Raw genomic sequence first — 25,631 nt, 5'->3', positions numbered from 1 at the left:
TGGTGGGAATTTTTTTGTGGGGTGTATTTTTCGGGGAAATACGCCGGGGGCTTACACCAAGGGGGAATTTTCAGGTTCTAACTCTAGCTCTTTGCTTTCATTTGATGAAAAGATTGTTTTAGAAATTTAATCTATCGCAGGAAATGGATGTCAAAACTTACTTTCGAGTTTCATAATAATCTGTTGGTCATAATGGCGCAAATATATTTTTCAGGAAAAAATATATAAAAAAACAGGAGCTGGAATTTACCCTTTCCCCAACGAAAAGTAACCCTCCTCCACCGCTGGTTGGTCTCAAATCACTTTTGACTTGTAAAAAGAAGGATTACAACAATTTCTGATCGAATGAGCGCCTTCCGAAGTTTCTGTGACCTGGGGATGAGGAAGGGGCAGTCCCATCTTATATAGAATAATTTCTGCTCATTGTGGGGTTTAATGTTGCTCTTTACTTTCGTAAAAACAGAACATAACAGAAATATCCCAGAAATCAAGAGGGATTAAATATCAATTTCGTATTTTTTGAATTTTTAAAATTTTTATCCCCCCTGAAAAAAGAATTCCCTCACCAAAAAAAAGTTCCAAATGGCCCTGGGGATTATATATCAATTTCTACCTCCATCCTCCTTAGTCTCATCTTTAGAACTAACTCTGTATTTATCTGAAAGACCATTGAGAGTTAAGATGTTTTAGTATTAAAATGCACTCTTTGAGGCATCTCCCTCCCTCCGTATCTACAAAGCAATCATAGAACTCCATTTTAGAGGTTTAAAGTCCTTATATGCAAACGTTTGAATTTACCTAAGACAGTGAATTTTTTTTTTGACTTTAAAAAAAGTTTGGTTTGGGTGGGATGGAAGGAGATACCTCAAATGCACATTTTATAGCCACTACATCCCAGCTCTATTAGAGCCTTAAGATAAATACAGAATTAGTTCTAAGAAAGAGACAAGGGGAGGGTGAGATAGAAATAGATTTGTAACCCCCAGGGCTGTATTCAGGACCTTTGTTTGGGGGGTTATGTTTTCGCGAGGGGGAGGGGGAAAAGTACTTTGAAAAATGTATTAAAAATTTTGAACAGATATTTAATCCCCCTTGATTTCTGTGAATATTCTGGTCTACGCGGTTATTATGAGAGCCTTTCATTTTCTTTATAATCCAATTCCTGGGACCATATTGATCAAAACCAATTGGTCAAAACCATATTGGTTTTTCTATTCTTAGCGATGCCCTTCTATTAACAATAGTCGACATCGTGCACGAAAAATCTCAAGCTTGTTACCCCCAACTCATTATATATTTATGCCAACAAATATTATGCAATAATAGGGGGGAAGGGGCAGCCCAAAATAAAAAATTAGCTGGGAAAAGGTTTTTCAGCCAAAAAGGTCCACCAAATGAAACTGAACCCAGAATATTCACCCATTAATCAGAAGACAGTACAATGCAGAGAGGATTAGTAGGCTGTAATTTCCTCGAGGGGCACAACTCGTGAAGGTCACCCTGCAGCACCGTTTGAAGGCCCGATTCTTGTGGGGCAAACTCGTTAAAGATCCACTTTGACACCACTACGATGCTGCACAAGCAGGATTTTCCACAACAAATCCAGAAAAATTGTTACATTGGTAAAATTGGTGCAAACAGTATTACTGGCTTTCATTTAAAGTGAATATACCGCTCGATGCCTTTTTTTATGCTCTTTACAAATATAATAATCGCTTCTAACGCAAATTCAGATTTAAGCACTTTTTAACCTCTTAAAAATGACCTAAATATGGGGTATAAAAAATCTGTAATAGTTTAGAAACAAATTTGGGCTATATATTTGCACATCAGAGAGGTGGGGGTAAAGCATAGCTTATATTAAATACGTAAACTGACCATTGCTGTATTATTTTTTTTTTATGTGTTTGTGCACATCGAATTTTAATAAGAAGAGAAATCACCAGTGCAACAGCACAAACACATAAAAAAAAAATACAGTAATGGTTAGTTTACGTATTTAATATATGCTATGCTTTACCCCTACCCCCCTGATGTGCAAATATATAGCCTGAATTTGTTTTAAACTATTACAGATTTGTAATGACCCATATATAGGTCATTTTTAAGAGGTCAAGAGGTCAAAAAGTGCTTAAATCTGAATTTGCGGTAGAAGCGATTATTATATTTGTAAAGAGCATAAAAAAAGGCATCGAGTGGTATATTCACTTTATATGAAAGCCAGTAATACTGTTTGCACCAATTTTACCAATTTTTGTTTCCTTCCCAGAAAATTCACACATTGAAAACTGTATATTGAAATTAAATTTATTTATTTTTATAGAGGAGTGTCAGCAGTTACAATTTATTATAGTGTTATTGACTGGGACTTAAAATTCTTATATTTTCTTTCAGTTGGCCTTTCACCATTTCCATTCCATTTGGGGAATATACTTCTTCATTCTGTTGCGACAGCCCTGGTTGCAATATTGGCACGTAAAGTGCTTCGTGACGACATTGGCACATATTTTGCAAGTTTGATTTTTGCATCTCATCCAATCCACTGGTAATCCTGTGATTTAAATAATTAGATTATAAATAGTAAATAACAAGTAATACTTATATAAATTATAATTATATAAATATTAAATAATAATTATAATTAACTATTAAATAATGTATTGAAAAGTTGGGTGTGGTTGTTGGCGTGACGCTGGGCAGGGCTACCTAGAAAACTCGATATCCCAAAGAAAACGTTCAAAATTAGATACAGAACAGATTTTGACAGAACAGCATATTTATCCGGCCCCTCTCTTGTGGCTTGTCGATTGCTCCTGTAAAAAAAAAAAAAAATAAATAAAAAAAAAAAATAAAAAATAAAAATCTGCAGCTACGATCTTGATTGACAACAAGATTTTAATCAATATAAAAGACAAAAAGAACAACAATCAACAACATCAACAATCAATCCAACAATCAACTATTAGAACAATCAATTAATCAATCAATATCAGAACAGCAATCAATTAGATTAGGTACTTTCTGGAACGTGGTTTATAATTTGAAAAACAATGTGTATTGTCTATGAAAATCAAATTGTTCATGGTAAAGAATAAAATTTTTAGTTAAAACAGATTTGACAAGAAAAGTGGCTGGAAAGGGTAATACCTAGATGATATACCTAGATTTTATAAACAATATAAAAGACAAAAAAGAACAGCAATCAACATCTATTCCCTTACGGGAACGCTAAAAAGATCCACCATTAATTAAATTAGGTACTTCCTGGAAAGTGGTGCATGATTTGAAAAACAATGGGTATTGTCGATCAAATTATTCATAGTAAAGAATAAACTTTTTAGTTAAAGGAGATTTGACAAGAAAAGGAAGCTGGAAAGGGTGCTCTCTAGATGATATTAAACATGTCGTGGGAATCTAGTGAGGACATTTTAGCTCCCTATTTACCCAAATTTTGTATATTAGTGTTTTTCTTAATAAGAATATCGAAAACATGCGTTTCTTTCACCAGGGATGACTGTGTCGAACCAAAACTCGTAGAAACTGAGGAGAGGGCTCGTTCAAATGAAAGTTTATGCTGATTACAAAGATATAGAATTTATCAAGTTTAATGTTACCCATCAAATGTTAAGAGCCCGAGAAAATTTGCCTGATTTTTTAAAAAGGGGAGAAACAGCCCCTAAAACTAAAGAAATTCTAATAAAATTGATGAACATCACACCATCAGATTCAGTGACCCTGAGAACCCCACTGCAGAAGTTTCAAGCTCCTTCATGCAAAAATTTGGAATATCCCTGTTTTTGTCAAACAGTTCGTGGTAAGGAACTGTAGTAAGGAGCGACCCGGCTCAATAGTAAACGAAACTCTAAAAACCAGAATTTTGATACTAATACATATATCAAAGGAATCGGATTTTTATGCTAATTTAAATATATATAGGTTTCATCACCTTTAGTTATACTCATCAAAAGTTACGAGCCTGAGAAATTTTCCATTGTTTTGGAAAATAGGGAGAAACACTCCCTAAAAGTTATACGATCTTAGTGAAAATCACATCATCGCATTCCGCGTGTAAGTGAACCCTGCTGTAGAAGTTTCAAGCTCTTATCTACAAAAATGTAGAACTTAGTATTTTTTGCCAGAAGACCGATCATGGGTGCCGGTTTATTTGTTTGTTTGTTTGTTTTTTTCCACAGGGGTGATCGTATCGACCAAGTGGTCCTAGAATTTCGCGAGAGGGCTCTTTCTAACGAAAATTAAAAGTTCTAGTGCCCTTTTTAAGTGACCAAAAAAATTGGAGGGCACCTAGGCCCCCTCCCACGCTCATTTTTTCCCAAAGTCAACGGATCAAAATTTTGAGATAGCCATTTTGTTCAACATAGTCGAAAAACGTAATAACTATGTCTTTGGGGCTGACCATACAAAAATATATTAATTCAAAACGTTCAGAAATTGAATGAAAAAAAAAGTTTTTAACTGAAAATAGGAGCGACATTAAAACTTACAACGAACAGAAATTACTCTATGTATGAAAGGTGCTGTTTCTCCCTCAACGTCCCGCTCTTTACGCTAAAGTTTTACTTTTCTTGTGTTTGAAAGGGGCTGTTACTCCCTCAACGTCCCGCTCTTTACATTAAAGTTATTTACTGTTTAATAAAGTAGGATTGAGAGAAAGAGTAAAACTTTAGCGTAAAGAGCGGGACGTTGAGGAAGGAACAGCCCCTTTCATACATGGAGTAATTTCTGTTCGTTTTAAGTTTTAATGTCGCTCCTTACTTTCAGTTAAAATAACTTGTTTTTTTTTATTTAATCAGAAGAAAGATAACGGATGCGTGTTTATTTTTTCCCCCCAGGCGTGATGGTATTGAAACATTGGTCCTGAAAGGTTGGGAGAGGGTGCATTCGAACGGAAATTAGAAGTTCTACTGTCCTTTCTAAATGATAAAAAAGACTGGAGGGCAACTGGCCCTCCTCCCATGTCCATCTATTTAATAAAGCTATCGAGATCAAAATTTTGAGACAACAATTTTATTAAACATAGTTAACATATAAAATAACTATGTCTTTGGTTGTAAAATGACCCCCCACAGTCCGTGGGGAGACTGAGAGACTGACGCCTTATGCTATGCATCTCGTTCTCTGTCAATACCCCAATGTGGAATAGCCTGTAGTCTTTTTTTCTTTTCTTTTTTGATTAACAGCCCACAGTCAGTTCGTTTTTTGGACTGCATATGTGTCTAGATGTAAACAGTATGCGGCACATCCGTCTGCCCTTTAAGACTGCAATGCTGCATAAATACACTTTCAAAAGTTCCCAGAATGTTTGCTCAATAACATCTTGACTTTAGTATAAGTATATCTGAGCAGTAGCGAGCAGCCTTATAGCCTACTACCCATTAATTTTTTTTGGCATATATCAGTATAGACCTCTCTTCATAACTCAGCCTCCTCGCGCAATGACAAATATTTAGCACATTGCCTATGCCGGGATCTGACTTAATGCCAAGAAGCAGCTGAAATTATTGCTGTGACGTACTGGGAGCTTCCCAGTCAGCGCGCTATGATGTGCCTTATTCTTCAACAAACTTTTTGGTACTCTTTATATATACTTATACTGTGTACCTTGGTACTGTTTGGGCCAAAACAGCTAATTTAAACGCCAAAAGCATAGAATTTGGTACTTTCCTTGGGTGTGATTACTTAAAATGGCCATTAGATCTTTAACCTTTTATTTTGAAATGACATGCAATTAGTATTAATACTAATTATTAGTATTATTAGTATTAATACTAATTCATTTAGTATTTTAATTATTATTATTTAATTAATTAATTAATTAATTAAGTAATTACTAAATTAATTAATTTAGTATTTAACTTGCTCTTAGTATTAATACTAATTAGTATTAATACGTAGAACCGGTAAAACTTTCAATAAAATAGCGAATTTGGAAGGACAAAAAAACGTCTTAATCAAAGATTAATAAAAGTCTGAGTATTTCAATCTCACATCTGTAGTCCATTATTTCAAGGGAACAAAATTAAAAAAACGAAAAAAAAACAAGCTTATAAAAAAATTAACACATACACAAGAAATGAGAAGAAACACAAACGATACACAAAAAACAAAATGAAAGAAACTTATATTTCATATTGAGTTGAATTAAACTCTATTAAAAAAAAACAACAACAATCAATATCGGTCAATTCATCTAAATAACTAAAAAAAGAGGAAGAAATGAAATATAATTGATATAATAAAAATAAATAAAATAAATATCAAACATCAATCTCTCTTGTCAAAAAAAAAAGAAAAAAAGGGAAGATGGCTGATGTAAGATGGCCGCTATAAAAGAAGTGAATAGCTATAGAAAAAACCAGTACCCTTTATGGTTTTGAGATTTTACTGTAATTTTGATTTCATTTGGATTTTTAGCATTATTACTAAAATAAATAAACTAGTCTATTACTTTTTTTTAGAGAATAATAAAAAAAATAGCTTATGCCACAAATAATAGAAATCAAACAGTTCGTGGTAACTAACTGTAGTAAGGAGCGACCCGGCTCAATAGTAACCAAATGTCTAAAAAACGGAATTTTGATACCAATAGCTACATCAAAAGAATTGCATTTTAATTTTGATTTTAAATATATAAGTTTCACCAAGTTTAATCTTACCCATCAAAAGTTCCGAGCCTGGGAAAATTTACCTTATTTTAGAAAATAGGGGGAAACACCCCCTAAAAGTCATAGAGTCTTAACAAAATCACACCATCAGATTCAGCGTATAAGAAAACCCCACTGTACAAGTCTAAAGCTCCCATCTATAAAAATTTGGACTTTTGTATTTTTTGCCAGAAGACAGATCACGGATGCGTGTTTTTTTTTTTTTTTTTTTTTTTTTTTTTTTTCAGAGGTGATAGAATCGACCCAGTGGTCCTAGAATTTTGTGAGAGGGCTCATTCGAACGGAAATAAAAAGTTCTACCGCCCTTTTTAAGTGACCAAAAAATTGGAAGGCATCTAGGCCCCCTCCCACGCTCATTTTTCTCCCAAAGTCGTCGGATCAAAATTATGAGATAGCCATTTTATTCAGCATAGTCAGAAAACCTCATAGCTATGTCTTTGGGGACGACTTACTCCCCCACAGTTCCCGTGGGTTGGGCTGCAAGTTACAAACTTTGCCCAGTGCTTACATATAGTAATGGTTATTGGGAAGTGTACAGACGTTTTCAGGGGGATTTTTTGGTTGGGAGGAGGGGTTGAGAAGAGGCGGTTATGTGGAAGAAACTTTCCATGGAGGAATTTGTCATGGGGGAAGAAAATTTCCATGAAGGCAGCGCAGGATTTTCTTGCATTATTTTGTAAAACAATGAAAAAATAAACATGAAAAATTTTGTTCAAGTGAAAGTAAGGAGCAGCATTAAAACTTAAAACGAACAGAAAATATTACGCATATAAGGGGTTCACCTCCTCCTAATATCTCACTCTTTACGTTAAATTATTTTTAGTAATTTCAACTATTTATTCTACGACGTTTGTGATTCAGGGGTCATTCTCAAGGAATTGGGACAAAATTTAAGCATTAATGTAAAGAGAGAGGTATTGACGAGTGGGTTAATCCAATCATATAAGTAATAAAAACATACGAGTATGTTCCCTCCTTAACGCCCCGCTCTTTACGCTAAAGTTTTTACTGTTTTAAAAATTAGAGTTAAGAGAAAGAGTCAAACTTTAGCGCAAAGAGCGAGGTGTTGAGAAGGGAACTGCCCCTTTCATATACGGAGTACTTTCTGTTCGTTTTAAGTTTTAATGTCGTTCCTTACTTTCAGTTAAAAAAACTAGTTTTTTTTTGTTTGATTACATAAATGGCACAGATTGGCAAAAAATAGCAAAACAGAGAAAGGAGAATGAAGCTATTAAATAAATAAACATATCTTTACTTTGAAATAAAATTCTGAATAAGTATTTAAAAAAAAATCTTATTTAAAATAAATATTAAAAGGTTTTTTAAATAAAGAAAGCTTTTAAAAATAAAAAAAGATTTTAGATAAATCTTTCGAATGTTTAAGTTTGTTGTTGTTGCTGTTTTTTAGACAAATAGACGGAATCCCTAGATTAAATTTGCTTAAGCTCGAATTCCCTATTACAATGGGTCTGACCATAGGCATTCTTATCATGACCTGTGTTAGTCATATGATTCAATTTAACTCAAAGTAAGTAGCGACATTAAAACTTAAAATGAACAGAAATTATTCTGTATATGAAAGGGATTGGCCCCTCCTAAACACCTCGCTCTTTACGGTAAAGTTTTTTATTGTGTTAAAATTAGAACTGTGACAAAGAGTCAAACTTTAGCGTAAAGAACGGGGCGTTGAGGAGGGGGCAGCCCCTTTCATATGCGGAACAATTTCTATTCGTTTTGAGTTTCAATGTCACTCATTACTTTCAGTAAAAAACAACTTGTTTTTTTTATTTAATTTCTGAAAGTTTTTAAATTAATGCAGGTTTTGATTTTGGCTCATCGTACATGAATAATTGAACTGGCACTTGCATATTAATTTTTGCTTTTTTTTGGCTAAATGGCCTTCTCAAAGTTTTGATTGGACGATTTTGAAAATAAAGGGTGGGGAGGGGGCCTAGTTGCCTTCCAATTTTTTCGGTTACTTAAAAAGGCCACTTTAGTTTTTTAGTGATAAATATACGTACCTTGCAAATTAACTTACGTATCGAACTTCTATATTCGTATATTTCTATTACGTATATGAGGGCGTTCGCCCCCTCGTCAATATTTCGATGTTTACACCTAAGTTCGAATTTTATTCTAATTCTTTAAGGATAACCCCTGAATCACAAAGGCAATTTAATTAGAATAAATAACTTTTATTAATAAAGAATAGAAATTATTCCGTATATGAAAGGGGTTGTCCCCTCCTCAACGCCCCGCTCTTACGTTAAAGTTTGACTCTTTCTCACAAATCTACTTTTTAAAACAAAAAAAATACTTTAGCGTAAAGAGATGAGGAGCCCCACTGAACCCCACATTGAGGAGGGCACGAACCCCCTCATATACGTAATAATGTCTGTTCGTCTTAAGTTTTAATGTTACTCCTTACTTCCAGTTGAAAAAAAGTTTTTTTATTATTTAGTTTCTCATTGTTTTTAAATAATACCTGAACATCCAGCGCCCCCTTCATGGAAATTCTCTTTCCCCATGATAAATTCCTCCATGGAAAGATCCTGAAAAATAAACTCTCCTACTGTATTTCCCCTGGGACTTTGGGGACGAAATCATCCTCAAAGATGACTATTAGATTTTTTGACTATGCTGAATAGATTTTATGCTGATTTGAATATGCTGACTATGCTGAATAGACTACGCTATTAGATTTTTTGACTATGCTGAATAAAATAGCTATCTCATATTTTGATCCAGTAACTTTGGAAAAAATGAGCGTGGGAGGGGGGGCCTAGTCACCCTCTAATTTTTTGGTCACTTGAAAAGGGTACTAGAAATTTTAATTTTCGTTAGAAAGATACCCTCACGCGACATTTTAGGAACACTGGGTCGACACGATCACCCCTGGAAAAACAAAACAAAAAAACAACAACAATTAAACACGCATCCGTGAGCTTTCTTCTGGCAAAAAATTCAAAATTCCACATTTTTGTATATAGGATCAGCATTAAAATCTAATTCTTTTGATGCATCTATTGGTATCAAAATTCCGTTTTTTAGAGTTTCGATTACTATTGAGCCGGACAAGTCCGGCTGTTTAACAAGTCCTTATCACCAAAATGAAAATTTTTTTTTATGAAAATACAAAACAAGTATATTCCTTGCATGTGGCTTTTAGCAGGATTTGATAGCACATACAATATAGAACAATAATGCTAAATTATAGGGGTAATACTCTGACTGTAAACTTTACGGTTTATTCTAAACCAAAATAAGGAATGACTATAAATTATCCAAGTGCTCATAGACAGGAAACAAGTTACGCTTTTGAGCCAATTAAATAAAAAAAAGTTTTTTTAAGTGAAAGTAAGGAGCGACAGTAAAACTTAAAACGAACAAAATTATTCTGTATATAAAAGGGAGGAGCTCGAAATCTCTTACAGAGCTTGAGACCTCTACAGTAAGGTTCTCTGATACGCTGATTCTGATGGTGTAATTTTCATTTAGATTCTACGACTTTTAAGGGGTGTTTCATCATTTTCCTAAAGTAAGGCAAAGTTTCTCAGGCTCTCAACTTTGATTGGTAAGACTAAACTTGATGAAACTTATACATTTAAAATCAGCAATATAATTCAATTCCATTGATGTATGTATCGGTATAAAAATTCCGTTTTTCAGAGTTTCGGTTACTATTGAGCCGGGTCACTCCTTACTACAGTTCGTTACCACGGACTGTTTGATAAGCCAACATTCAGATTTCTTAAGCAAGGGATATGATTTTAGTCTTTTGGTTTTGGTTTGTTGTTATCAGGTTTTTGGTTTCAGTTTCTCTAAACCCTACCCAAATGGTTCTAGACGTGAAATAGGTTGTGCTTGTAAGTCAATTAGCCTACACTCAGATCTCTTAGACATGGACTTTGATTCAACAGAAATTCAACAGAAACAGCCATAGAAATCAAGGCCTTTACCAGGATTTTTGTTCGAGGAAGGGGGGGGGACTATAAAACGTGTCAAAAATGTCTTTATATACATTTTCGTTCCATTTTTACGAGTTGCACAAAAATAATGGCAGGGGGAAGGGTCAAACCATCAAACTTGATGAAACGTATATATTGAAAATAAGTATTTAAATTCGATTCTTTTGATGCATCTATTGGTATCAAAATTTTGTTTTTTAAAGTTTCGATTACTATCGAACTATTGAGACAAAAATCAAGAGCATAAAAAGTGCAGCATATGTTCACTAGATATTACCACGAAACTAATTAAAGCCTTTGCTAATTTTGACAGTTCCGAACCGTTACACTTACTCCGGTTCTGATCCTTTGTAAAACACACCAACAAATTTTATATGCGTTTTTTTTTATTCGGATATTTTTTTTTAGACAGATAATATTATTTTTTATCGTAAAACATTTTATCATGCTGACAAAGCAGCAAATTCCCATCATTTGGACCCTGTCAGAGCTAGAATCGACTTGACTTTGGCCAAGTCAACTTTAGTTCGAATCCCTAATTCGGGGTGTGGACACACTCTGGGTACATTTCAAAGGACATTATTTCATATCATGTGACAGGGGAAGGAGGAACCATTGATGATTAGGACAAGATATGATTCAGAGCCTCTATTGCAAAGGCTACTTGATGAAATTTATGAGCACTGTATTCAAAATTGAAAGTACAGTATCCAAATACACATCCTAATTATTTAAGATTCATAGTAATCAAAGTATATCCGGTATTAAGATGCAAAAGTTTAAATTCTAACGACTAAGATTTTTTCGTCTGTTCTAGAATAACAGAAAGGCTTTTTTTTTCTTCGACCGAGATAAATTTTCTAAATAGACTTTTTTTTATGGGACACCTTATTAAATCTAATCAGTAATACATTCCCAAAAAGGAACCTCATCAGAGTTCATTCAAAAGCCCTTGGTTAAAAGTATATGCTTCGTTTCCTTCGATCTGCTTTCTGTTGCATATTCTGATTGGAAAGCTTCTGCCATTCTGATTTCCTTATTGATAAGTTCTCATAGGAATTTCAAAGAAATTCGAAAGTAAGCCTGAAAATTGGTCAACATCTGTTCCCAGTTGGGCAAGCGGGAGGGATGAAATTCTTCTTGATTTGGTCTCGTTGACAGAGCCACTGACCTATTTACGTTGTTTGTGAGATGTTATATCCTTGATTTGTGATAGAAGTTTTGAGGGAACTTTGAAGTATATAGAGGCTTTATTGATGGCAAAAATTTCTAGCAGTTGTTAAATGTGAATGTTTTATAGCATTCACTAAATTTGAACGTTTATACCTTGAGGTAATGAAACGGTAATTTAGGTAATCTGTTTTTTCTTATGAAATAACCTAAAAAAAAAAAGTCATAGTTCGAGTTAACTTAAACAGGGATAAACATGTTGTAAGATTGAGACACTTGGACGACTATATCTAAAGCTTTAACCCAGTTACTTCAGTGATAAATCATAAGCGACGCATGGAAGAAGAATTTTATCCTCCCTTGCAAAGAGAAAGTCTATTATCATTTTGATATTTAAAGAAGCTCTTAAAAGAGAGTTCAAAACTAAAAAGAATATCCCTTATTTGTGTAACATCTGTGACAACCAAACAAGACACAGCTGAGTAGCAAACTGCTCAGCCCAAACTGTCAAACTGGGCTGCTCAGCCAAACTGAGCAGCCAGATCAAGCAGGAGAAAATTCGGGAGCTTAAAAGCTGTTTTAAGTCTTCGCTATTTTCCTACATCAGAAGAAATAAATATGAACAAAACACAAATTTACTATATTGCCGAACTGTGTATTATTGACAAAATTTAGGTATTCGGGTAGATTTTCTGGCGACCAAACTTAGCCATTGAACGCCTTGGAAGCTTGAGGCTTGGGTGTTTTCCATAAATGTGTGAAACATATTTTGAAGATGATGCGATCAGAATGTATCAGGAATACTACTATCCAAAAGAGAGCTAAAAATCAATCGCTTGCGTTCAATGTCACTATATCTGACGCCTTCAGGTCCGACCATGTACTACCGACGCCCTGGCTGTACGATATGAAAGCAGTGCCTGAAGCACACTTCACAATCATCATGGAGAGGAGCATTCGTGGGTAAAAACAGAAATTTGCTTTCAGCCTTCAAGTCCGAACCAGAAATGCCTGGTGCTTTTAGGGAATAAGAAAGTCAATGGATTCAAGAGTCATTACGGATTATCGAACCGACATTTATGGACATAACCTCTTAAACTACTAAAAAACCTAGAATGCCACGACAAGCCAAGGATGGAAACATGAAGCTAAAAGTATGAAAGCAATTCAGAGACCTTTATCAGCATCTTCTTCATGAAGAATTCTCATTGAGATTAACAATCGAAATGATAAATCAAACATTGCTGTAGAAATGATAAGATCAACCAGCACTAAAGGAAATGGTAAATGAATAAAATATGCATATTTTTTAGAGGCTAATCTCACGAAACCTATTTTTAAATATAAAATGCCTATTGTTTCAAACCCAATACAGCAGTTCACAACACATCACACATCCTATACCAGTAAACTCAGCAAAACTCTAAATATGTTAGCCACCAGAATATCGGTGTCATATAATCAAAAATTTTCTTTTTCACTTTTTTCCACTGTTTATTTTTTTTTCTTCAAAAATCTATCTGACGCTAAATGATTCATTTAAATTTTTATTCTGTTCACAAATTCGATTTAAAATTTAGCTGCAAATTTTGTATTGACCCAACCAGTAATGACGTATGAAAACAAGAAAGGAACTAATAAATGAAAAGAGAAAAATCAAATAGGTGAAAACGAGGATTTTGTCAGCCATTAGCAAAATATGAAGATGAAAATGAAGCAAATATTTCGACAAGGACCTCCGCCAAGTCGTCCTCAGTGCTAAAAAAAATAAGAAAGAGGAAAAAAACAAAGAAAAAACAACAACAAAATCTAACCTTCTTAAGTGAACTCCACGAGAAGAGAAAAGACACTCAAAGAGGAGAAAATAGGAGAAAAGTATCTTTCCTCCTCTCATAGAGTTCACTTCAGAAGGTTAGATTTTGTTGTTGTTTTTTTTCCCTTTTTCTTATTTTTTTTTTTTTTTTTTTTAGCACTGAGGACGACTTGGCGGAGGTCCTCGTCGAAATATTTGCTTGATTTTCATCTTCATATTTTGCAACTGGCTGACAAAATCCTCGTTTTTCACCTATTTAATTTTTCTCTTTTCATTTATTATTTTCTTTTTTGTTTTCATTCGTCATGCATAGCCAATACGGTCTCAGAACGTATTTACGCCAACCAGTAATATAGATCAGCGCCAACTTTTGATAGGGCATTTTTCTTTTTTCTTGTTCTTCATTAGTTAAGACAAAATATGACTTAGTTTATGATCTTTAACATGGTAATCATGTTTGTGATTTGCAACAAGTTTAATTCAGGCCTTTAAATCTGAAGGAACTCTTTCTTTCACATTGACTAATTGACTAGTTGACTAATTCACATTGATTAGTTAAAACAAAATGTGACTTAGTTTACGATCTTTAACATGGTAATCATGATTGTGATTTGCCACAAGTTTAATTCAGGCTTTTAAATCTAAAGGAATTCTTTCTTTCACATTGACTAATTGACTAGTTGACTAATTCACATTGATTAGATAAAACAAAATGTGGCTTAGTTTACGATCTTTAACATGGTAATCATGATTGTGATTTGCCACAAATTTAATTCAGGCCTTTAAATCTGAAGGAATTCTTTCTTTCACATTGACTAATTGACTAGTTGACTAATTCACATTGACTAATAAAAACAAAATATGACTTAGTTTACAATCCTTAACATGGTAATCATCATGACTGTGATTTGCCACAAATTTAATTCAGACCTTTAAATCTGAAGATTTTCTTTCTTTCACACTGACTAATTGACTAGTTGACTAATTCACATTGACTAGTTAAAACAAAATTTAATTCAGACCTTTAAATCTGAAGGAATTCTTTCACTTTGACCTCTTACAATGACTATCATCACTACGACCACTGAAAGTTTGATCTCATTGTTTATGCCAAAATTGCTAAGGTACATGAAGTTTGGTTGCTTAACTTTCCACCAGATCAATTAAACTGATATCCTTGCCACTGTTATTCAGTCTCAGTTTTAGGATATATCTAAAGAAAAAGGAATCATAATTGGAAAATAGTTACCATTAGTATGATCGTATTTACAGAACACACTACTGATATCGTAATGCAACAAAACACACAATAAAAAAAAAACAAAAAAACACCAGGAACATAATAAAAATAGGTTAATTTTAAATTATTTGTGCTATCATGATAATTGATCTGAGATCTACCTTTTAGGTAGATCTCTTTTACATTTTTAGGGTAGATACACAATGAAAAAAAAAACAACAAAAAAACAGCGGTTAATAATAATCGGTAAATAAAGGTTAATTTAACAATAAAAATCGGTTAATTTTAAATCATGTGTGCTATCATGATAATTGATCTGAATTCTACCTTTATTTATAGCTTTCCTTCCCGTACTTGTCAAGAAAAATTTCAGAATTATTGATGCTATAGAAAAAAAAAGAAAGAAAGTCAACATTAAAACTTTCTTTAAAACTTGATTTTCTCTGCGAATATAAGAGTTTTTACAAGAATGCTAGCACTTTATATGTGAAGTTTCCAGCTTGCTTTTACAAACGAAAACTAATAAATGCAAATTTTGTTCAATATTCTTAGAAACTTTCTAAGATATTTCTTGCCTTTGGCATTTATTGATTGTTAGTTCTTAGTTTGAAAATGTTTTACGGTAATAAATTATTATTTGAGTTCTAAAGCAAATTTTCTACCAGCTACTCTCCAAATTCGTCACCGACTATGTGACTGTTTTCATTTATTTTGTTTTGGATGATATACTTGATATACTGGAGCTAAATTTTCAAAGGACCTTTGTCTTTTTTAATGTCACATGGTTTACTCTCTCTCTCTCTCTCTCTCTCTCTCTCTCTCTCTCTCTCTCTCTCTCTCTCTCTCTCTCTCTCTCTCTCTCTCTCTCTCTCTCTCTCTCTCTCTCTCTCTCTCTCTCTCTCTCTCTCTCTCTCTCTCTCTCTCTCTCTCTCTCTCTCTCTTTTTTTTTCATTAATTTTTTTTTTTGATGATACACTTAACATACTGGAGCTAAATTTTTAAAGGACCTTTGTCATCATGCTACTTGCTTCGCGTAAAAAATATATTTATGAAAAAAAGGAACTTACGATATAAAAATACAAATTTTCATATATTTAGACCGGACCTTGACGTTCTAAACGTAAGGCTCCCGCCAACGGTTCAGCATAGAGAACAGCGAGATCAGGTGTCTCTAGGTTGACTTATTGCTTGCCAGTCTGGCAGCTGAGACCCTAAGACTTTAACTACATTTTTCCTACTTCAAGTATAAATAAAAAACAAGCGAAGGTGTTATTTTAGGCAGGCTAAAACTTAGTAATTTTGTTTACACAAAATCTTCAAGGGTAATGATACTCAATAAAATGCAAGTTTTTAAAATACAATTTAATAAGTTTATCACCTACATATATAAGAATATCATATTTTAATAATATCTTAAAGTTATGTTTTATTGCGAAGGACTGTACATTTTTATGTATCAAACAGTTCGTGGAAATGAACTGCAAGTAAGGAGCGACCCGGCTAAATAGTAATCGAAACTCTAAAAAACGGAGTTTTGACACCAATAGATACATCAAAAGAATCAGATTTTTTATGCTGAACCCCACCCCCTTAAGATTCATAACCATTAAAATATAGTGGGTGCAAGTACTATTAAGGACTATATATAACAGCCTATAGATTTTAATATTATTAAATATATTAATATATATTAATATTATTAAATAGATTTAATAATATTATAGATTAATATCATATATTAAGGCCTATAACAGCCCATAGATTTTTGCTTTGTTTGGCGCATGCAATTTCAATTCTAGTAATTTAGCACTATTTGGTGCCAAACTTTCAATATCCTTAGTGATAAGGAGCTGGGAATGGGTAGCTAAGTTATTGTAGGATTACGCCCTTCTATTCTTACTTGTAATTCAATCATACAATTTAACAGGCTGGCTGATATTCATCGATTTGAGTTATAAAATAAAATTTTAGCATTTGCCTTTTTCTTTAGGATTTTCTTTTATCTTTCAAACAGTTCGTGGTAACGAATTGTAGTAAGGAGCGACCCGGCTCAATAGTAACCGAAACTCTAAAAAAATATTATTGTGATACCAATAGTTACATCAATTGAATTGCATTTTTACGCTGATTCTAAATATATAAGTTTCATTAAGTTTAGTTTTACCCATCAAAAGTTACGAGCCAGAGAAAATTCGTGTTATTTTATAAAATAGGGGGAAACAACCCCTAAAAGCCAAAGAATCTTAACGAAAATTACACCATGAGATTCAGAGACCTCTACTGAAGAAGCTTCAAGCTCCCATTTTCAAAAATGTGGAATTTTGTATTTTTTGTCAGAAGACACATCAAGGATGCGTGTTTATTTGTTTTGTTTTCCAGGGTGATCGTATCAGCCCAGTGGTCCTAGAATTTTGCGAGAGGGCTCATTCGAACGGAAATGAAAAGTTCTAGTGCCCTTTTTAAGTAGCAAAAGATTGGAAGGCACCTAGGAACGTCCCACGCTCAATTTTTCCCAAAGTCGGCGGATTAAAATTCTTAGATAGCCATTTTGTTCAGCATAGTCGAAAAACCTTGTAATTATGTCTTTGGGGATGACTTACTCCCGCACAGTCCCCGTGGGAGGGGCTGCAAGTTAAAAACCTTGACGAGTGTTTGCAAATAGTAGTGGTTATTGGGAAGTGTACAGACGTTTCCAGGGTGATGTTTCGGTTGGGAGGAGGGGTTGAGAAGAGGGGGTTATGCGAGGGAAACTGTCTATGGAGGAATTTGTCATGGGGGAAGAAAATTTCCATGAAGGGGGCGCAGGATTTTCTAGTATTATTTAAAAACAATGAAAAGATAAATATGAAAAAGTTTTTTCAACTGAAAGTAAGGAGCAGCATTAAAACATAAAACAAACAGAAAATATTACGCATATAAGGGGGTCACCTCCTCCTAATACCTCACTCTTTACGCTAAAGTATTTTTAGTAATTTCAACTATTTATTCTATGGCCTTTGTGGTTCACATTTTAGCTTTACTGTAAAGAGCGAGGTATTGACGAGTGGGCGAACCCCCTCATATACGCAATAAAAACATACAAATATAGAGGTTCGTTACGTAAGCTAATTCGTAAGCTACGTATATCTTTTACTAATGAAAACGTTCGTAAAAAACTAAAAGTTCTAGTTGCATTTTAGGTAACCAAACAATTGGTGGGCAACTGGGCCTCCTCCCCATCTCCTTTTTTCCCAAAATTGTTCGATCAAAACTATGAGAAAGCCATTTAGCCAAAAAAAATAAATATGCAAATTTCGTTTTAATTATTCATCAGTGGAGAGCTGAAATCAAAACATGGATTAACTCAAAAACGTTCAGAAATTAAATAAAAAAACAAGATTTTTAAACTGAAAGTATGGAGCGACATCAAAGCTTAAAACAAGCAGAAATTACTCCGAATATGAAAGGGGTTGTTCCCTCCTCAACGCCTCGCTCTTTACGCTAAAGTTTCTTACTATTTTAAAAAGTAGAGTTGAGAGAAAGAGTCAAATTTTAGCGCAAAGAGCGGGGCGTTGAGGAGGCAACATCCCCTTTCACACACGGAGTAATTTCTGTTCGTTTTAAGTTTTGATGTAGCTCCTTACTTTCAGTTAAAAAAACCTTATTATTTTTATCTAATAATATCTAGGAGGCATTTATCGTCTCGAGTAGCTTAGTAAGAGTCTCAAAGAGAGTCTTTTCAGCCATGTGGGTGAAAAGCCACATTAAGAGTTACGAGCCTGAGAAAATTCACCTTATTTTGGAAAAAGGGGGAAAAACTCCCTAAAAGGGATATAATCTTAATGAAAATCATACAATCAGATTCAGCGCATCAGAGAACCCTGTTGTAGAGATTTGAAGCTCCTATCTGCGCAAATGTAGAATTTTGTAGTTTTTGCCAGAAGAAAGATCCAGGGATGATCACATTGACATAAAATGTTGAGAGAGGGCTCATTTTAACGGGAATTAAACGTTCTAATGCTATTTTGAAGTGACCAAAAATTGAAGGGCAACTAGGCCCCCTCCCGCGCTTATTATTTCCCAAAGTTAACGGATCAAGAAACATTTCAAATAAAGTTAACATTTTACTTAGCATAGATGGAATATCTATTAACTTTGTCTTTGAGGACGACTTAATCCCCCACAGTTCCCGAGAGAAGGGCTTCAAGCTATGACCTTTGCCCATTGTTTACACATAGCATTTGTTATTGGCAAGTATACAGATGTTTTGAGGGGGGATTTTCCTGGCGGGGGGACTTGGAAGTTTTGGGTTACATGGGAGGATCTTTCTATGGAAGAATTTTCATGGGGGAAGGTAATTTCTACGAAGAGGGCGCAGGATATCCTATAATTATCTAAAAACGATCACCAAATAAATTAAAAAAAAACAAGGTTTTTCAACTGAAAGTAAGGAGTAACATTAAAACTTAGAACGAACATAAATTATTACGTATATGAGATTCTTCCCCTCGTCAATACCTCACTGTTTACGCTAAAGTATTTTTATTAATTTCAAAAGAGCTTTTCAAACAGTTCGTGATAACGAACTGTAGTAAGGAGTGATCCGGTCAATAATAACTGAAACTCTAAAAAATAAAATTTTGATACCGATAGTTAGATCAAAGGAATTTAATTTTTATGCTCATTTCAAATATATAAGTTTCTTTAGGTTTAATTTACCCATCAAAATTACGAGCCTGAGAAAATTTGCTTTATTTTAGAAAATAGGGGTTAACACCCCCTAAAATTCATAGAATCTAAACGATCAGATTGACCGTATCTGAGAACCCTACTATAGAAGTTTCAAGCTCATATCCTCAAAAATGTGGAATTTTGTATTTTTGCCAGAAGACACATGCGTGTTTATTTGTTGTTTTTTTTTCCAGGGGTTACCGTATTGAACCAGTGGTCTTAAAATGATGTGAGTGAGCTCATTTTAACGGAAATTAAAAGTTCTAGTGCTTTTTTAAGTTATCAAAAAAAACTTTGATCCACCTCATTTTTTCCCATCCTCATTTTTTCCCAAAGTCACCGGGCCAATATTTTGAGATAACCATTTTGTTCAGCATAGTCGAAAAACCTAATAACTATGTTTTGTTGGACGACTTAATCCCCCGCGGCCCCCAGGGGAGGGGCTGTAAGTTACAAACTTTGACATTTTTTACATTTTTACATATAGTAATGGTTATTGGGAAGCATACAGACGTTTCCAGGGGGACTTTTTCGCGTTGAGGAGGAGGGGTTTACGTGAGAGTATCTTTTCAAGAAGGGGACGCATAATTTTTCAGCATTATTTAAAAAATAACAAAGAGAAAATAAAGAAAAAAAAATTTAGCTTTTAGTAAGGAGCAGCATTGAAACATAAAACGAACAGAAATTATTAAGAATATAAAAGGGTCTATTCATCCACAATACTTCGCTCTTTCCGCTAAAGTATTTTTAGTAACTTCAACTATTTATTCTAACGCTTTCGTGATTCAGGGGCCATTCTTAAAGAACTGGGACGAAAACTCAAGCCTTAGGTTAAAGAGCGATGTATTGACAAGGGGGAGAACCCACTCATAAATCTAATGAAAAATTACAAATATAGAAATTCGTTACGTAAGTTTATACGCAATCTACGTATATTTATTGTTAATAAAAACGTTTGTCTAATAAAAAAGTTCTACTTGTCTTTTTAAGTAACCAAAAAATGGAGAGTAACTGAGCCTCCTCCTTTACCCTCCTTTATCTTATCAAAATCGACCGATCAAAACTACGAGAAAGCCCTTGAGCAAAAAAAAAAAATAATAGCCGAATTTCGTTTTAATTATTCATGTGCGGTGAGCCAAAATCAAAACAACATTAATTAAAAAATGTTCTAAAATTAAATTAAAAAAAAGTTTTCATAACTACTAGTAAGCAGCGACATTAAAACTTAAAACGAACAGAAATTATTCCGTATATGAAAAGGGAGACGTAAATAGCGACGAAGACCACACTGCCTTTTCATCACAAACACCAAAAACAAGAAGAACAATAGGCAATTTCTCAAGAGAGTGGGAAACAAATTAGAATGAATATTTCGGCCCTATGTCCAAGGGCCATCCTCAGCAATACAAATAAGAAAAAACAACTTACAAGAGGATAAAACCGATAAAACTAAAATGAACAATTTTTCAAAACAGTCCTAGCATCCTTTCCTCGGCGAAGTTCAACCAGGACTGATAAATAAATTGTTATGAAACGAGGCAATTCATTGAAGTGATAGAGAATGATTTAAAAAACACGTTTTTAATGCCAGCCTAGCTTTTTTCGCTGCCGATCTCATAGGTCTCTTTGTGACGGGTTCTGTGCTAATATCTATTGGTTTTTTATAATAATTCGTATGGCCATTTGTAATTAAATTTGTGTATAGAGCATTTAGTGAATACTCTCCTAAATTCCTATTTAAGGAAATATTATTATTAATCTTAAGTCTGATTTCAATTGCTTCTCGAACTACTTGCTTTATGCCTAGATCTTTGCTAATAATGGCGGATTTTCAAAAAAATGGCTGCTTAAAGCAGAATCAAAAGAAACAAAAGTAATATTAGAATTCAGAGCTTTGGTGATATCATCCTTATGCTGTTGTAGGCGTTTCTCGAAATTCTTGTGGGTTTTCCCTACATAGAATTTGCCACAGTCACATGGTATTTGATAGACACTTATTTGGCGAGTAAGTGGAGTTTTATATTTACCAGAATTTAGGAGATTTATGATTTTAAAATTATTGATAAACACAACATACAGATTATTTGTGTGCATACTTTTTTAAGATTTCTAGTGATTTTTGGGATATATGGGAGGTAGATCATGTTTGGGGCTTATCAGGATTCTCACATGGTAAATTACCGTTGATTATATGGGAGTGTCTTTTCAATCTACGGTTACTTGTATTATTAATAAATAAAAGAGGATACCCATTTCCAAAAAGTATGTCCCTGATTAAATCTAGTTCAGATGCGATGTAGGAATCAGGTCAAACGTTTAGGGCACGATCGACGAGAGATATTACGACATCTCTTTTAACTTGTGGGGGGTGGTTTGATTCAAAATGTAAATATTTATTGTTTTGCGTTGGTTTTCTGTAAAAAGTAAAATTGAGCTCATCTAAGTTACGACTAATTAGAACATCTAGGAATGAGATTATATTTGCAATTTCAATTTTTAAGGTAAACCGTAAATTCCTATCATATGTATTAAGGTGATCTAAAAAACCCCTAAGTTCATTTTCCACATAGTTCCAAAGTGAAATTACGTCATCCATGTAACGTCCCCAAAAGATATGTTTCAAAAAATACGGATTTAATGCCCAATTTTTAATATGCTCTACATAAATATTCGCCAGTAACCCGGAGAGAGGCGCACCCATGGGTAAGCCATTTATTTGTTGGCAGAAAGAATTAGGGAATTGGGAATACATTGAATATTTGTTACAAAGTTTAAACAAGGTCATTAAAACTTCACAATCTAATCCTGTTGCTGAAACTTCTATTAAGTAATAATTTTCATTTATTTTATTTTCTAGTAATTTCTCCGATTCTGCTACGTTAATATCAAACAAGTAAGGAGCGACCCGGCTCAATAGTAAACGAAACTCTAAAAAACGGAATTTCGATGCCAAAAGATATATCAAAAGAATCGGATTTTTATACTGATTTTAAATATATAGGTTTCATCAAATTTAGTCATTGTCATCAAAAGTTACGAGCCTGAAAAAATTTGCCTTATTTTGGAAAATAGGGGGTAACACCTCGTAAAAGTCATAGGATCTTAACGAAAATCACATCATCGCATTCAGCGTATCAGAGAACCCTGTAGAAAAAATTTCAAGGTCCAATCTACAAAAATTTGGAATTTCGTATTTTTTTTGCCAGAAGACAAATCACGGGTGCGTGTTTATTTGTTGTTTTTTTTTCCAGGGGTCATCGTATCGACCAAGTGGTCCTAGAGTGTTGCGAGAGGGCTCATTCTAACGGAAATGAAAAGTTCTAGTGCCCTTTTTAAGTGACCAAAAAATTGGAGGGCACCTAGGCCCCCTCCCACGCTCATTTTTTCCCAAAGTCAACGGATCAAAATTTTAAGATAGCCATTTTGTTCCGCATAGTCGAAAACCAAAATAACTATGTCTTTGGGGATGACTTACCCCCCACAGTCCCTGGGGGAGGGGCTGCAAGTTACAAACTTTGACCAATGTTTACATACAGTAATGGTTACTGGGAAGTGTATCGACGTTATCAGGGGGATTTTTTTGATTTGCGTGTGGGGTTCAGGGGGGGCTATATGGGAGGATCTTTCCTTGGAGGAATATTTCATGGGGGAAGAGAAATTCAATGAAAAGGGCGCAGGATTTTCTAGCATTACTATTAAAAAAACAAACAATGAAAATATAAACATGAAAAAGTTTTTTTCAATTGAAAGTAAGGAGAAGCATTAAAACCTAAAACGAACAGAGATTATTACGCATATGAGGGTTCGAAAAATACTTTAGCATAAAGAGAGGGGTATTTAGGAGGAGATAAATACTTCGCTCTTTATGCTAAAATTTTTTTAAGTAATTTCAACTATTTATTCTACGGCCTTTCTGATTCAGTGGTCATTCTTAAAGAATTGGGACAAAACAAGATTTAGTGTGAAGAGCGAGGTATTAACGAGGGGACCAACCCCCTCATATATATAATCAAAAATATAAGAATATAAAAGTTTGTTACGTAAGTTAATTCTTAAGTTACACATATTTTTTACTAATAAAAACGTTCGTTAAAAATTAAAAGATCTAGTTGCCTTTTTAAGTAGCCGAAAAATTGGAGGGCAACTAGGCCTTTTTCCCCACCCCTTATTTCTCAAAATTGTCTGATCAAAACTAAGAGAAAGCCATTTAGCCAAAAAAAGAATTAATATGCAAATTTCATTTTAATAATTTATATACGGAGAACCAAAATCAGACATGCATTAATTCAAAAACTTTCAGAAATTAAATAATAAAACAAGTTTTTTGAAATGAAAGTAAGGAGCGACATTAAAACTTAAAACGAACAGAAATTACTCCGTATATGAAAGGGGCTTTTGCTCCTCGACACCCCTCTCCTTGCGCTAAAGTTTGATTCTTTCTCGCAACTCTACTTTTTAAAACAATAAAAAGCTTTAGCGTAAAGAGCGGGATGTCGAGGAGGAAAAGCCCCTTTCATATACGGAGTAATTTCTGTTCGTTTCAAGTTTTAATGTCGCTCCTTACTTTCATTTCAAAAACTTGTTTTTTTATTTAATTTGTATACATAGACATAATGTCAAAGTTACTGATAATTGTATTTTCTGAAACATTTACGTTTTTGAGTTTTTCAACTAAATCAACCGAATTACATATTTAAGATTTTGAGAAAAAAGCAAAGGTTTTAAGGAAAAACATAACCATTTTCCGATATTGTAGGCGGGGGCTTTCGTACAAGCTACAATTGGCCTTAAAGGAATGCCTTGCTTATGTAATTTTGGTAGACCATAAAATTTTGGACAAAAGCTGCCTTGGGGGAAAATTTATTGTATAATTTTGGAGTAATTTTACCATTTTGTTTTAGATCTTTTAATTCTTTTATAATTTTGTTAGCAAACTTATCAGTATGATCGTGGGTTATAGTTTTGTATGTAGTTTTGCCATTTAGATGTACATAAATGTTTGTGTCGTAATCTTTCGTATCCATGACAACAAAAAAAAATTGCTTTTATTTGCTTTAGTTATAATAATGGACGGGTCTTTGTGGAGATTGGATGGAATTCATAGGTCACGCAAATTATCTGGTTTTATATTGGCGGGAGGATTAGAGACTTTTTTTTTATTATTGTAAAGTGTATCGATAAGACTGCCCCTAACTTCGTCTGGGTTGTAAATAGATCAATAAAGTTTGTGCAAAGAAGACTCTAGAGAGGAAATCAAATCTGCCAGAGGAACTTGTTTCGGAAGAAAATAGAATTTTGCCTTTTTCGAGAGTTTGAATTTCCAATGGTTCAAGCGTTCTAGAGGACAAATTAACCACAGCCGGTCCAGGAGTGAATCTTGAAGCATAAATAGGTTATTCATTGGTGATTCATTTCGTAGGTTTTCCAATTTTTTAATAAGTCGTTCTCTTGATAAGCGGAAATTATGACTAAATATATTTCTTTCCAGTCCAGCAACTTGGTTAAAATCAGCAGAAGACAAATTTTCGAATAAAAACTTTTCTAGAGATTTCCTTTCAGAGGAAATAATGTATCTTTTTTGTTTTTTATCTTTAATTTAATCTGTCTTGGCTTTTTTCTACAATTGGCCATGACTTTGACTTTTCCCACAACTATTCCCTCTTTTTTAAATTCATTGCTCAAGTGGTAGTAACCATCCGCTTCACACATACCAACAATATACTCATTCTCATTTAGGGTTCCCATCTAGCCCATGTCTACTCGACTTTTTGTAGTCAATTACAGGCAGTTGAAATTTTTGTTTCTGGCCCAAATCCCTTGGCTTATAAATGCAAGTTCACTTGCATAAGAGTCGAGGCAGATTGCAGGAGGCCCTTGTAGGCCTTGAATTGGACTCGTTATTTCCATTCATATTCATTTCTTTGGCGGGGTAATCAGTTGTAAATAGATTGCCAAATTTGTCAATATGCTGCTTCCCCCTTTCTGCGACCGTGAATTAACCTGAGAGAGAACCTCCAACAGGTTGAACCCAACCCACCGTGAATTAG

At 33.9% G+C, this 25,631-nt stretch overlaps 1 protein-coding gene and 1 long non-coding RNA gene across 7 annotated transcripts in view; one reads left to right on the top strand and one right to left on the bottom strand.

Annotated features, from left to right (window-relative positions):
- Window positions 1-25,631, top strand: part of LOC136035983 (protein O-mannosyl-transferase Tmtc2-like) — a 213,087-nt gene that overhangs the window by 30,634 nt on the left and 156,822 nt on the right. For all 3 annotated transcript variants that reach the window (XM_065717905.1, XM_065717889.1, XM_065717895.1), the window contains exon 3: window positions 2,395-2,545. In XM_065717905.1, coding sequence (XP_065573977.1) covers window positions 2,395-2,545 — 151 coding nt within the window. The remainder of the gene's footprint in view (window positions 1-2,394; window positions 2,546-25,631) is intronic.
- Window positions 2,430-25,631, bottom strand: part of LOC136036007 (uncharacterized) — a 70,265-nt gene continuing 47,063 nt past the window's right edge. For 3 of the 4 annotated variants that reach the window (XR_010619606.1, XR_010619599.1, XR_010619600.1), the window contains exons 2-3: window positions 14,657-14,847; window positions 2,642-2,813 (exon numbers count right to left, since the gene is read on the bottom strand). This is a non-coding gene — a long non-coding RNA (uncharacterized LOC136036007). Of the gene's footprint in view, window positions 2,552-2,641; window positions 2,814-14,656; window positions 14,848-25,631 lie in introns of those variants that run through there. The other variant, XR_010619602.1, reaches the window with a different exon arrangement.

This window comes from Artemia franciscana, chromosome 2 (genome assembly GCF_032884065.1).
Source record: "Artemia franciscana chromosome 2, ASM3288406v1, whole genome shotgun sequence".
Lineage (NCBI taxonomy): Eukaryota > Metazoa > Arthropoda > Branchiopoda > Anostraca > Artemiidae > Artemia > Artemia franciscana.
This window is presented reverse-complemented; position numbering and strand designations above follow the sequence as displayed.